Raw genomic sequence first — 15,078 nt, 5'->3', positions numbered from 1 at the left:
CCATGTTACACACTTGGAAGGCATCAAACGCATCCTCCTTGGTGAGGAAAGGAGCTCTGTGTGCTCAGGAGAAGCCCTTCCTGCAGGAGGCTGCTCTCAAATCAGTGGATGCACTCCTGAAGGAGAGTGAACAGGAAAGATGATGTCCTTTGGAATGAGGAGTTGTGAGCAGGGACTGACAGCTACACCTACATGCCTGACCCAGCACACAAAAGCTCCTTGTTGGGGGATTGTCCATATGTGGAAAACACCTCAAAGTGGGAAATTACACCACAAAACAGAGTGAGAGGTAAGAATCTTTTCTTTCCCCTTGGTCCAGATTGTTAGGGACTGGAATGTGGGGAAAGAAGAATCAGTGATGTACAGTTAAACCCGAAAACCATTTTAATTCTCATTTCTGCATCTGCCAAGGAAAGCTGGACCCCAACACTGATGTGAATTAGGAGACAAGCAAAAGGTTAGAACTGACTTTCCTCACACACGAGAGCAGATCTGACCTCCACTGCCTCCAAGGGGAACAGCTCTCATCCCACTGCAATATCCTAAACAGAGCTTTGCCTTTAAGATATTATTTTCTGCAAGCTCTTTTTTCCCTTTGCCCAAAATGCTGCCTCATTCTGCAGCCAGCAAAATATTTTTCTTGAGTGAAAAAAGGGTGGGAGGTGAGAAGTGACACCTCCCACGGCAGAGTTTTGTTTCCAGCTGGGTTATCAAAACGGGAACACGCTGCGTTTCCTACCAGCTACGTGTAAAACAGAGTTTCAGGCCACTCAGTTTTGTCAAAGGCTCAGACAGGACATCCACGGGTCCCTGGTGCTGCTCACTCACCCTCATCACTCGAGGTCTCCTGTTTGACCACGGACAGCGGGGAGCGTGTTGGGGGCTTGCCCAGCGGGTGCCGGCGGCTCTTCTTGATCTCCATCTTCATCTTGGAGAAGGCAGAAGCAGCCTGGAAGGAAGCACAACAAGCTGGATGGGCACCCCAGAGGAGGGAACAGGACAAGAGAGGCAGAGCTCCTGTCATAGAGAGTTCTTGGATTCACACAGCAAACTTTTCTCTGCCTTTTGGCTGAACCACTAAAGCCTTCCGAGCCAATTCCTGGAGCAGGTAAAAGCCAACACCAACTCTTAAGAAGTTGGGTAAACTACAGAGTTTTCTTCAAATCAGGCCAGCCTCAGAACATCTGCAAGCTGCCAATTCCATCAGCTCACGAAAAGTCTGCTCAACCACACACACACAGCTGGGAACGCCATGGAAATTGTGACTCATGGAATCCCAGAACGGTTTGGGTTGGAAGGGACCTGAAAGACCATCTAGTCCCAATTCTACCACAGGGCTGTAAACCTCTAAACCAGGTGATACCAGTCCAATTCTACCACAGGGCTGTAAACCTCTAAACCAGGTGATACCAGTCCAATTTTACCACAGGGCTGTAAACCTCTAGACCAGGTGATGCCGGTCCCAACCCTACCACAGGGTTGTAGCACCTCTAGACCAGGTGATGCTGGTCCCAACCCTACCACAGGGCTGTAGACCTCTAGGTGATGCCCAACCCTACCACAGGGCTGTAGACCTCTAGACCAGGTGATGCTGGTCCCAACCCTACCACAGGGCTGTAGCACCTCTAGACCAAGTGGTGCCGATCCCAACCCTACCTCTAGACCAGGTGGTGCCTGTCCCAACCCTACCACAGGGCTGTAGACCTCTAGACCAGGTGATGCTGGTCCCAACCCTGCCACAGGGCTGTAGACCTCTAGACCAGGTGATGCTGGTCCCAACCCTGCCACAGGGCTGTAGACCTCTAGCCCAGGTGGTGCTTGCACCCAGCCTGACCTGGGAGCTGTCTCACGCCAGCCTGCTCACTGACCTCCGCCGCGAGCTCGGCGCGCTCCGCCTCGGCGCCGTCCTGCTCCTTGCCGGGGCCCTGCTCGCGCCAGCCCAGCCCCTTCTGCGTGGCGAACTGCTCGAAGGCCTGCTGGCAGGACATGTGCTCCTTGTCGAACACCACCTTCTTGCTGCGGGGCACCACGTACAGCATGGGGATGATGGGCCGTGGTTTGAAGTCGTCCTCCTCGGCCGGCGCCTCCGAGGGCTGCACCACGTTCAGGGGCGCCGCGGGCCGGCCCTGCTCCGTGCCCGGGGCTGACGGGGGTCCCGGGGGCCGTGCCGCCCCCGGGCCGGCCTCGGGAGGTGGTTGGGGGGCTGCGATGGGCCCCGGGGGCGGCACGGGGGGCTGAGGGGGGAACAGCTGCTTCTTCTTCCGCTCGCCCTTGGCCTTCGGGGGCCGCGCCTTGGCCTTGCTCTCTGCTGGAGAGAAAGGTGACACTGAGGCCCCATGCCAAATTCTGGGAGTGCAGCATTTTCCTCCCTTCCCAGAGCTTCATGCTGGGCTAGCGTGTTCCATCATGGAATTCAGCATTTCCCTCCCTTCTCAGAGCTCCATGCTGGGCTAGTATATTCCATCATGGAATTAGCATTTTCCTCCCTTCCCAGAGCTCTGTGCTGGGCTAGCTCATTCCATCATGGAATTACTGCTTTCTCTCCCTTCTCAGAGCTCTGTGATGGGCTAGCGTGTGCCATCATGGAATTCAGCATTTCCCTCCCTTCTCATGCTCTGTGATGGGCTAGCATGTTCCATCATGGAATTACTGCTTTCTCTCCCTTCCCAGAGCTCAGTGCTGGGCTAGCATGTTCCATCATGGAATTCAGCATTTCCCTCCCTTCTCATGCTCTGTGATGGGCTAGCATGTTCCATCATGGAATTCAGCATTTCCCTCCCTTCCCAGAGCTCTGTGCTGGGCTAGTGATGCCATAGCGGAATTCAGCATTTCCCTCCCTTCTCAGAGCTCTGTGATGGGCTAGCATGTTCCATCATGGAATTAGCATTTTCCTCCCTTCTCAGAGCTCAGTGCTGGGCTAGTATATTCCATCATGGAATTAGCATTTTCCTCCCTTTTCAGAGCTCTGTGCTGGGCTAGCAAATTCCATCGTGGAATTCAGCACTTCCCTCCCTTCTTAGAGATCTATTCTGGGCTAGCGTGTGCCATCATGGAATTCAGCATTTCTCTCCCTTCTCAGAGCTCCATGCTGGGCTAGCATGTTCCATCATGGAATTACTGCTTTCTCTCTCTTTCTCCCGTGCTGGACTAGAACGTTCCACCATGGAATATTGCTTCCTCTCCCTTCCCAGAGCTCAGTCCTGGACTAGCACATTCCACCATGGAATTACTGCTTTCCAAGGGGCACTATGAAAGCTGCACACATTCAGTGGTGCCTCAGCACTGACCTAGAGAAGCCACTTCAGAAAGAAAATACTTTTGTCATTTCTATGGACTATTAAATTCCTGACTGGAACACAAAGGCTGCTAAAAGCAGCGTTTCCTGGAGGGAAAATATCTAAATCCCTAGGGAACTGGACAGTGTGCCAAAAAAACCTGTAATATGTCACATTAGCCATGACTCTGTGCTTCAAGTTTTTTGTCCTCCAAAGTCAGGGGCACAAAACCATTCACTGGGGTGCAGGAATTAAATATTTTTGTACCATTAATAAAATAAATATTTTAAACAGTATTTTTTTTTATCTTTATGCTTTCCTTTTCTAATCTCTGTTTTTCTGTATATTCATGTTAGCACAGAAATACATGTGTACATGTGTACTTCTGTGCTATATATGAATAAATGTGTATATAAATAAAGACATACATCAGGATGTGTGCTCAGATTTTTTTTTTTTTTTTTTTTTTTTTGTGTTGATAAGGAGGTGCAATCAAAAGAGCTTGGAGACCCCCATTCTGTATCAGGAGTTTGCTGTTCCCTGTGTTTGCAAGCACAGCTCTTATCTGGGTATTACTGTGTGTCAATGCACCCAACAGCCCCAGGAAATGAAGAGCTGAACAAAGATACTTGAATCATTATTACCCAAAGATTTCTGCTATCAAGCTTTTTTAAAAATGCTTTTGAAGCATAAATCAGGTGCAGCACGGAGCTCAGCTGGATCCTGAGATATGTTTTACTCACACCCATGTCCTTGTTTCTCCCAGCTCCCTGTCAGTCAGTTTATCTGCACAGCCCTCATGGATGTGACAACACTTCTTGAGCAGATAAACATCTCAGTATTGTCACCAGAGGCAGAACTGGCCTGTAAAAGTCTTCCCCACCTCTCTTCTCTGTGAAGGGAGTCACACACTCCCATTTTACAGCAGTGATTAAAATTCCTGCTCTCCACTGAGGGGGAGACTCCAGGTTGGGATAATCAGGGACAACTTGTTCAACCTAGTGAAGAAATTCCACCACCCCCAACCTCTCCACTTCAGGTTACACCAAACCAAACCAGCCCAACTCATGAATGGAAAATCAGAATAACCATCACATAATAGAAGTTTCTGCATGAAGAAGGGTGAATAATCCCACAGTAGGATAAAGAGCCAAAATCCCTGCTGAAATTCCCCAGGGATCACCTTAACCCGAGCATCTCCCAGAAGTCTGATCACTTTATTTACACTAACTTATAGAAATGGGAACAAGTCCAGCTCAAATAATTATTGTTGTACTCATGTAGGCAGTCCCTCAAATAAACTGGTTTGTTCTATCACAGAGAAAGGAATATTGAATTTCCTTAGAGAAACAAACATATTGAATGAAAGGCAAATTGGATTTCTCCCCAGTTGCACAAAACCAGATCACATTTACTCTCTATACACTCCAAGAATTCTCTCCCCAACAGCACCACAAATGCCATTCACCAGCTTTATTGACTTCTAAAGGGTAATTTGACAGCAGCTGGCACTGAGAACTGTGCTTGAAAGTTTTTGCATTAAGATGAACAAACGGGTTTGCAAGTGAATCTATGGAATCAGAAGCCAGGAAAATGGGAGGAAAAATTCCAAGAGCCTATGTGGCTATCCTGAATGCTTCCAGGAAGGAAAAGGATCTGAAGGCACACATGCACAGGTAGGTTAATGTCTTTGCTGTCCTTCCACTCCAGGAGGATGGCAGGTGTGGGTGGCACACAAGGAACTGCAGATGGCACAAGGTGACACAAGGAACACATGTGGCAGTGCCGTGCTGCCTGCCCAGGAACAATCTGAATCCTCAACAGACCTCTGGAAACTGAGGAGCAGCTGAGGGGGCTGGGAAGGGGCTCAGCCTGGAGGAAAGGAGCTCAGGGGGGACCTTGTGGCTTTGTAGAAGTCCCTGACAGGAGGGGACAGCCAGGGGGGGTCGGGCTCTGCTCCGGGGAACAGGGACAGGAGGAGAGGGAACAACCTCACATTGCACCAAGGGAGGGTCAGGCTGGACACCAGCAGAAATTCCTCCCTGGAAAGGGTGGGGAGGGCTTGGAAGGGGCTGTCCAGGGAGGTTTGGAGCCCCCAGCCCTGGAGGTGGCACTCAGGTTTGCAGTTCCCCTCCCGGGCACAGCCCCACAGGGCAGACTCACAGGAGGATTTTTGCTGCTCAGCACACCCAGACAAGGGCAAAGCCTCAACATTCTCCTTCCTAACGTCCAAAGACAACCTGCTAAAATTCTAAATGTATTAATAGCAACATAATAAATTATGAATATAAAGCTGAGTCATAAAAACCAAAAGTAAACACCATAAGGGATCTGGGTCAGAAATCCTGAAAACCTCGAGTTATAAATACTCAGCTTGTCCAAATAACCAACACAAAGCACAAGACCTACTTTGGAACCGTGACTACTTTGAAATCTCATTCTTTCTCCTTCTCAAGGTCATGTCTTCTGGTGTAACAGAAAATGAAGTCAAATTAAAACCAGAGAGATAAAAAGGAAGTGCAGGAGGTGGGGGGGAGCAGAATTACCAGGGCCATCCAAACAGATGCTGTTTTCTTCTTCGAGATGAAACCCTAAGACACTGGTGAGAGGCAATGTAGACAGCAGGATGTGGAAAACGAGAGAAGTCATTGGGATTTAATTACTGTATTGCAGTAGGAAAGTGGAATATTTGTGAACAGCCACACAAAGCTGGAGTTTGCTCCAGTGGCACTTCTGCAGTGGTGCTGAAAATAAGCTTTTCTCTCCTGAGCCAACAGTTACAGAGCTCTTAAGAAGTAGTGGAAGTGTATGATTTGGAAGCCATTCAGCTAGAACAGAGTTTTCATTATTCCTTAGCCATTCTAATGATCTCAGATCTGTCCTTGTCACTTATCTCTTGTCTCCAAAGAAAAATCAGCATTTTTGGGCCATTTATTACAAGCATCAAGTGTTAAACTTGTACAAGAGCTAGGAGCAGACAATTTAACACATTGCTGATGCTCTCAAGCTTAGGGCAATAGAAATTAAGTATCTGCACTGTGCAACAATGGTTTTCCAACTCCTTATTTCTCATGAAAAGAGAAAATACACTGTCTAGCTGAGAGACTGAACAAAGCCCTCAATTCTCTTCCCAGAGCTTCCACAGATTTCCTTTAAGATCATTATTGAGGTTCTCTAAACAGTTTGCAGCATCAGTTTCTCCAAATGCTAAACAAATAATGGATATATACAATAGATGTAAATTAATTCCCTAGTAAGTAGTGCTGCAGAAGCCTCAAAGAGGGAGTGAGTGTGTCACAGACACAAAAACCACTTAACCACACATCAGGGGGGGAAAAACAGCTTTTTCCCAGCAAGAACTCCAACCTTTTCTACACAGCCAAGAAAAAGGTGCCACAGAAAGAGCCCCCTGCACAAAGGGTGTGTTCAGGGCTGGGGACTGGGAGTTGTCATGGCCTGGTTTTATTTTCAGTAGAGGTTTTATATTTCATGCAGAGGAAGCTGAAAAGCTTCCCTGCTCCAGCTAAACTTGAAGAAATCCAAGTGGGACTCGTGCAGCAGCTGTGGATCCCACCCAAACCAAGGGTTCTGGATTCAGTCTCTGAAAAATGGGAGAAAAGGGAGGGGAAAAGGAAAGAGGAATTGCACAAGGCAGTGCACAAATCATTCTTCTTCAGAGCTGGACACAAAAATACATCTATTTGTTTCTCTATGAAATAATTTCAAATATTCCTCACATAATATATATTTTTTACAATCCTGTAATAGTTTGAGTCTATAGAATTTTCAAGCCCTGCCAAAAAAGCTATTTGGATTGAACCCTTAAAGAGAGGGAAAAATCAATTGCTGCTGTGAATGATGACATATTTCAGTGAGTTTTTAATATTGGGGAAAACTGCTGATTTTTCAACAGAAACCAACAGCAGCAGACAAATTATTCACAGAAGTGTTTTAGAGCTCACCCCAGCTCCTCACTCGTCTGGCCTCACCTTCTCCCTCCATCCCTTTGCTTCTCTCCTCTTCCTCCAGATCCGGCCCCCTTTTCAGCTCCTCTTTTACTTTCACATCTTCCAAGGCAGTTTCAATAGCCATGACATCCCCAAGAGACTTCTGATCCTCTGTTTTGTGTCTTCTGGGTTGACTCCTTTTTCTGTGAGACCTGAAAGCACAGAAGTGTGATTTGACATAAAAGAACAGCCTTCAAAATAGAAAACCATCACTGACTTAAAAAGCTGAGTAAAAAACAAAAGGATCTTCTTTGGAGAGAAAACACAAGGTAGCTAAAATAGCTACAGGGCAAAAGAGATATCTGAAAGGGAGCAGATGAACCTTGCATAACACAACATTTAAGATCCATTCACAGCAGCCATTAATTGTCTGGGTTTCCTGAAGAGCTTTTTCCTACCGTTACTAATGTAGGCTCACAAGCTGCAGTTAAAGTGATTTTAATTGTGTTTTCAATCTATTTTGCTTGTATTTCAAAATACAGATAAAAACTTGTTTAAATCTCTCTTTCATCCTCTGCCTCCATTCCATTATTTCTTTTCATTCTGTCCGTGCCTCCCTTTGGCAAACTGCTGGAAGTCTGCAAAACATCATCTTCCAGCTCTGAGACATTACCCAGCACTGCCAGTTCCCAAAAACACACTATAATGAATGCTCAGAGCAAAATCAATAGGCAGTCTATGATTTTTCAGCAGTAAATCCAGAAGGTCCAAAGCCTTGAAGAAATTTAACTAAAAAATATGTATATTAATAAGAACAGACAAATACTAACAAGGCAATAGCAATGCTGTTCATTCTTTTTAAAGTCAATGCCACTAAGGCAAAGATTACAGGAGCCACAATGCAAAGAGAAATGGAAATTCAGAAGTCAGGACAAGATATTTGGGTTGGGAACTGTACCCTCACAGACACTCCCCACTGCTCAAGAGGGACAGGGAGGGAAAATTGGAATTAGAAGAACCAGAAACTTGTAAGTCAAGACAAATGCAGTTTAATAGGTGAAGGAAAGAATAAAAAATAAAAGAAAGAAAGAAAGAAAGAAGTCCAAGAAATCCACTCACCACTTCCCCAGGCAGAGCAATCCCCAGCCAGTCCCCAAAAAAGGCACCTCAGAAGCCAAACCCCTCCTTCCTCCTCTCTCCCAATTTTTATTGCTCCCCATAACATTTTATGGCACAGAATTTCCCCTTGGCCACTTGGGGCCAGCTGGGTCCCCTCCCCACCTCTCACCCACCCCCAGAGTGGGACAAGAAAAAGCCTTGACACTGTGCAAGCAACAGCCAAAACTTCAGAGCCTTATGAGCACTGGTGCAGCCCCAAATCCCAGTCACTCCATCCCAGCCAGCCCCAGCACAAGGCTTTACAGAATCTGTAGAACTGCTCCTTGAATTTCAGGTTTAAATCTAACAAGCTGTCCTTTTCCAAAAGGATTGATCAAGAAACTTGTGATTTTTGCCCAATTTTTAGTATGTAGGCATTTCTTCTTTGGTTGAAAGCTGCATTTTCCTTATGGCCTCACGTCCATCATCGTGTGACAAAGACTAAAACACACTTTACTCATCAGTCCCAAAGTCTAGAAAAACTAAAAAGCAGTTCCCCATCCTCAGAGCCCAAAAAACTCAGTTGCTAATTCCACTTGGAGTAGAACAGAGTTAAGAGCCTTTAAACTGACAAAGAAGGGAGAAAAAAATTCAACCTGAGATGAATGATGAATAGAAAAGCAAGTTGATCCATATGCACAGGGATGTCTAATTGCCAGACTCTGAGCAGATGGTGGCCCTCCAAGAAGAGCTGGTGCCTTCACACCTGCAGGACAGTCATTAGCAGGAACAGGGGCTGAGCCCAGAAGGATCAGCTCTGCTCTTCACCCATATTCCAAGAACACACCACCTTCCCTGGGAGGGGAATGTAGGGTGGGAGGTGAAGATAAAGCTGTAAGATTTTTGCCACTGCAGCTGGAACGTTCTGTGGCTGAAGGAGGAGTAGAGTCAAGTGTTACAAGCTGGTTTTAGCAAAGTGTGTTTTATTCCTGTGGTGTGGAAGTGCCAGGCAAAAATTACAGCACAGAGCTTTATACTCACAGGAGAGAAAAAAAGATCTGTTTTGCAGTGCTCTTCTCATTCAGGGGTTGTGGGGGAGAGAGGCAGAAAGCTCAGCATTTAAAGAAAGTGCTTCCAGAACTACAGGCTGAAGGCTGAGCACTTCCAGAAGTGAAGCTGTTCTGTGTCTGACAGAATTCACACACCAGAAATGAAATGGGGACTGGACTAAAACAGTCTCTTGCTGAAGCCATAAAGTAAACAAAGTTGGGTTTTTTAAGGTAACCAAGTCTGACTGACCTTAGAGAAGAAATAACACCTCTCTGCAGAGTTTAAAAGCTCTGTTTTTCCAAGAGGGCTGACAAAAAAGCAGCGTTTGTACTCTTTGAAGAACAGACCACAAAGTGACTTAAATTAAGTAGCTACAACTGTGAAAGTTTGGGCAGAGGTGAATCCCATCCCTCCATCCTGCTGAGAAAAGTCAGGCTTCAAGTAAAACGATGTCTTGGAAAGACATAAGCACAGGAGAAAGTACAGCTAAGGAGTATTGAACAGCTTCAAAACTGCTTCAGGATAATGCTGGAATAATCCAGGGAACACTGAATAGATAAGCAAAAAAAAGTACCTGGATATTTTGCAATAGGCTGAGGCAGAGAGAGAGGCTTCTCTGCTGGGTAATAGGCTCAGGGAGGAAAATAATCCTTGGTGTTGATACAGTACCTTACACTGTGCACATCAGCTCCATCAGGAACCCTGAACAGTCCCAAAACTGCAGCAGCACTTCTATCAGTGACCAGTTCCCTTTCCCCACCCCCAGTTACCACCACACATCCCTGCCAGCCCAGGAGAGCAGCTCAAGAGGGAAAACCAGAAGAGCCATGAGACAGTTGAGGTTCTCCAGTGATGGAGATCACAGAAATCCAAACCAAGATGAAACCTGAGGACCTCAAGGCCTGAAGATTTCCTGGGGGTTTTCACAAAAAACTCAGTGACTGAGGAAAAGAGTCCCAGAGCTGCTATTTAAGAAACTTGCCAGGAAAAAGAATGAAGGGATTGACGTTGCTGAGGGAAGTCACATACCGGTGTTTGTTGTCCTCTTCCTCATCTCCTATCCTATAAAGCAAGATTCCAACAGGAAAAGGTTAGCATGCCAAATTTTCAATTCAAGCATGCTGTAACACACAAAAATCACAGACTTGTCGAAAATTAATACAAAGATCAAAGGAATCACAGAAAGGCATGCATAAAATCCCCTTTGCAACCGATGGGCTTTTTTAAACTCCTGCTTTCTGATCAGAGAAGCTCTAAATGTTCACTATAGATTTTTTTGTCTTCCAGGATAAGAGATGAGATGTGAGGGAGCATAAAGTGTCCCACTTTGAAAAGCATGTGCTCTTATAACATGGGAAGGAAACAGGACCACGAGGGACACATTACCCCAGACAAATGGCACAAGGAACTGTACGAAAAGAACACAAAGAAGAAAATAAAGGAGTTTGAAGTATCTCCAGTGGAGAAGTGCAGCATTTACAATCTCAGCAGTTAAACTCCAGGGCAGGGCTCAGCCACTGTGTGTCTTTACCTGCGGAGCAGTTTTGCCTTCAGCTCTGCCTTGGTCTCGTTCCAGGCGTCGAGCTCGGGGCTGCTCAGGGCCGTGGGCTTCATGTGGTCCAGGACAGCGATGTCCTTGCCCTGCTTCCAGAGCTCGTAGCGCTCGGGCTGCAGCACCCTGACAAACACGTCCATGGAGATCTTCACCATGTCCTTGCGGCACGTGCACTGCAAGAGACCCCACACACGTCACCAGGGGCCTCAGAGGGAAACCAGCTCTCCCACAGCTGCCTAGAGAGCGTTTCTGGAAGGAAACCCTTCCAGTTTGTTTGTGCTGTGCAGTGCTGGCAATGCCTCGGTTCTACCTGCTCCTGGAAAACCAGCTGCCACTCCAATACTCTCCAAGGCTAGTGGAAAACTCCTTCCCAATGATTTTGCTCTCCCTCTAAGCTCCCCAACAAGCCAAAGCCTCCTAGGACTGGCACTGCTCGAGTCCTGTGCTGCAGGCATTAGACACAATTACTCTGTCTGGTCTAGCCCAGGTCAGAGTCTGCCCTCAAGCCCGTGTTCCCTCCATCAGCCTCTGTCTGGCAGAGTTTTCCAGGCTGAAAAGATATTATTGGTACCACTTCATAACTCAGAAAAGTCTTACAGGAACCAAAGCCTGACCTAGAGCACAGGGCAGTTAAACTTAATAATGATACATCCTGACATGGCACAGCAATCCTGCACAAAAGAGAAGAAATAAAAACCCTGCAGTAACTATAACCTGCATCCAAAGCACTAAGTGGGAGAAAATGTGCTTTATTCATTTCAACTGGCATATGCTCATTAAAACTAACTTGGAGTTACACCCCTACCATTGCAAGGTGGTTTTCCTTGGATGTATCCCTTTGCTGTGATGAATCAACAGACTGAGTGCAGCAAGGGGATTCTCACCCTGGGCACTGATGAATTGATGAACTCAAAGAATGAGCCTTTATAAACTTCATCAGAAGAAGGCAGAGGATGGAAAAGGACCCAGGAACAGCCCAGGTGCCTCTGGGAGCTGCAGCCACAGTTCTCTTGGGGGCTCTGCTCTAAGGTGCAAAGCTTTGCTTGCACTAAATTGATTTTCAACTCCAAGCTGAGGCTGAGGTAATTGGAGCCACTTTGCAGGATTGATTTGGGGTTTTTTCCATCCTTCCTTCACACTTTTTCAAAACCATTCTATACATTCTTTTGGCAGAAGTGCCTGAAATTAAACCTGCTTCTCCCCTTTCTCCCTTCTCTTTTCACCACCATCACTAAATAATTTATGGCCATAGCTGAGAATTCACTGAGAGAGGGAGAGAGAAGAGTCCCTCTGTACAGTTCTCCACCATCCCACATCCTCCAGCTCTTGTTTCTCATTGTGCAGGGACTGGGGCAGCGTTGCTAACCCGAGTGTGCTGAGTGGGAAGGAGCATTTATGGATGGGCACTTTCAGGAAAACTCCATTTAATGAAAAACAGCTGAGGCCAGAAAGGCTGGAAATGCAGTTGGGCCACAGCACAGCAGGAACACAGATGGCACCCAAGCTTCCAACCCCAGCCCAGGCAGGAGCTTCCCACAGCACCTCCATCAATCCTGGCCTGAAGGACTGAGCAGATTTTCCTTAAGAAAGTTTTAAAGCACCTGTGCAGAGCTATAAAGAGGAACGCAGAAGAGCATCCCCAGCACAGCTCTGGGGATTGACCTCCTTAGAGGCTGAAAAATGGCTTCAAAGGGGAGCTCTGTGTTTGGTGATCCTGACCTGGACCCTAGAGGTGCAGCACAGACACACCCACCCCTTCAAATCTGCCAGCAAAGCCCGAGGCACTCAGGACCAGAGGTCTTCAGAGCTGTGTTCAGCCACCAGCAGCTCCAGAGGCTCCCCAGCTGCACCCCCTGGGCAGTGCTGGAGAAGCCCACGCTGAGCTCTGGGATGCTGCTGGGCTGGACTCAGCACTGGCACTGTGGCCTCCACACCCCACAGCAGCCAAGCTCCTTTTGTGTCCACAAATCTACCATGGTGTATGTTTATATTTCAATTTTAATTTCATTCTATTGCTTTCACAGCAGCCAGCATGAATAATTTACAAAGCCTCTTTCCTCTGGGGCTCCTTCTGGACCGTGCAGTGCTATTTCCTCTGCTGCTGCACTTGTGTCACAGCCACATCCCCAGCATGGAAAAAAGGACATTTTTCCACACCCTCCCCTCAGACAGCAGTGGGATCCTGCTGATGCTTCCAGTACAGCTGGAAAAAGGGAATGTTCTTATGTGTGTGAGAGAGCTGGAGAGGGAGAATGTGGGAGAGCAGGAGGAGAGTGAGGGTACAGAAGGGTGAGGAATTGCCTTTGCAATAAATTCCCTACTCTGCTCCATTCCAGCAGGACAAAAGCAGCAAGGTTGTTTCCTGGCAATGATCTCCAGTCCCACTCCAGTCCCTGTCTTTCCCCTTCCACATACACAGAGCTGTATTTCTTTCAAAGTGTTTCATTGTGGTCATAAACACATGTATTTCCTAAAAGACATTATGCCTACACCCCCAGCCCTGTGCATCCCTACCCCAATTTCTGCAGAATATATCCTCCCAAATTCCCTCCAATTCTAACACTTTTATATTCCTCTATTATTAAACTTTATAGAAAAAAAAATAAAAATGAACATGTCAACACTAAAACACCACCACTAAAGGAGAGATCTGAAACCTCATTTTTCCTTTACATGAGACAAAACTGAAGCACAAAGCTCCAGTTTGGGAATTCACAGAATTCCTATGGATCAACAGCCCTGAGAAGGATTTCAGGGTGATGCAATCACCCAAAAGCACAGGACTGAACGGCAACAGAAACATTTTGTCCAAATGACAGGTGAGAAATTCCAAGAACTCCAAGATCCCATCCAGCACCTTCCCCTTTCCCCTCCATCAGCCCAGTCTGGCTGCCAGACCCCACTCCTGGGAGCAGCAGGGCTGGCAGAGCCACAGATCAAACAGCAAAATAAACACCAGAATATTCCTAACTGCCATCTCCAAGGACCCACTGCAAGGCCTGAAAATGGGAGTGGAAAAAAAACAAATCAAAAATCAACAGCTTTAGGGGCAGTTCTGTGCCTTTGGTTACAGGAGAGCTGAGACCCAAAAGAGCAACAAAAGAGTTTCCACATTCACCAAATCTGCAGGAACTTCACTTATTCCACCTTCTGAAGGCTTTTCCCAGCCTCACCTCTCCTTTTCCATAAGTTAATGGCTTTATTAACTATAAGCACATGGAAAAATACTGTAAGGAAATGCACAATTAAACTTTTTCCAGCCTAAAACCACAGCATTCTTCCTTTCCTCATTATTTTATTATCTGCAGCTGTAATTTGGAGCCCGTGGTAAAATATGTGACCACACCAGGAGCCCTGTCCCATCAATTCTAACTCCAAGACTGATAGGGGGGAATTTGTGGCTATGGAATGTACAACCATTATCTTATTTGCAATATTTTTTAACATAAAAACACAAATAAGTCTCTATAAAATAACAGTCAAATAAAATCACTGTCTCCTTGAAGTCATAAAATCAAATGATTCATGAAAAAGTGCAGACTCATTCAACTTCAACCTTCAGCAACACTTTTGTGAGGATATTTCCCTCAATTCCCAACTATTACCACTGAACTGAACCTCAGCAGTTCCATCACATAGGAAAGGTTAATGGAAAATAAGCCTTTTTCTTATGCAGAAATAGTGACCAAAATTACATTTTTTCATGGGCACAACCCTTCATATTCAGATAAAAGCAGTTGGTAAGACTGAGCTGAGCCTCCCACTTCACCTTAATGGAAATTTATCCATCACAAAACCCAACATGCTCGAAATTGAAGCTCTTTCAGCTTTTAAATGCCAGACCAAAATCTTTGCTTAAAGCCTTTCTACCTGTTTTTTTTGTAAAAATGAAGCCTAAAAGCAGGTTGCTGGGAAAGAGGGGTGGCTCTGGGGAAAGGCAGCAGACAGACAACACCTCTCAGCTTCTCCTTGTGCATTCCCAGCACAGAGCAGAAATTCAATTTTGGGAGAAACAAGCCCCCAGTATAATCAGTGCTTCCAAGCAGCAGCAATCCAGTTTATTCCCATATTACAAGTGTGCAATTGGGATCCAACAGGACAGAAAAAAAAGCAGTTTGGGGCTCCATTTCCTTTTCCTTGCACTCAGCCAGTC

General features: G+C 46.3%; 1 protein-coding gene across 3 annotated transcripts in view; it reads right to left on the bottom strand.

Annotated features, from left to right (window-relative positions):
* Positions 1 to 15,078, bottom strand: part of KDM4B (lysine demethylase 4B) — a 75,394-nt gene that overhangs the window by 18,642 nt on the left and 41,674 nt on the right. The window contains exons 9-13 of one of the 3 annotated variants that reach the window (XM_030256609.4): positions 10,902 to 11,098; positions 10,400 to 10,432; positions 7,265 to 7,434; positions 1,869 to 2,308; positions 829 to 949 (exon numbers count right to left, since the gene is read on the bottom strand). In XM_030256609.4, coding sequence (XP_030112469.2) covers positions 829 to 949; positions 1,869 to 2,308; positions 7,265 to 7,434; positions 10,400 to 10,432; positions 10,902 to 11,098 — 961 coding nt within the window. The remainder of the gene's footprint in view (positions 1 to 828; positions 950 to 1,868; positions 2,309 to 7,264; positions 7,435 to 10,399; positions 10,433 to 10,901; positions 11,099 to 15,078) is intronic. The other 2 variants (XM_030256610.4, XM_030256611.4) reach the window with 2 other exon arrangements.

The sequence above is a fragment of the Taeniopygia guttata genome, chromosome 28 (genome assembly GCF_048771995.1).
Source record: "Taeniopygia guttata chromosome 28, bTaeGut7.mat, whole genome shotgun sequence".
Lineage (NCBI taxonomy): Eukaryota > Metazoa > Chordata > Aves > Passeriformes > Estrildidae > Taeniopygia > Taeniopygia guttata.
This window is presented reverse-complemented; position numbering and strand designations above follow the sequence as displayed.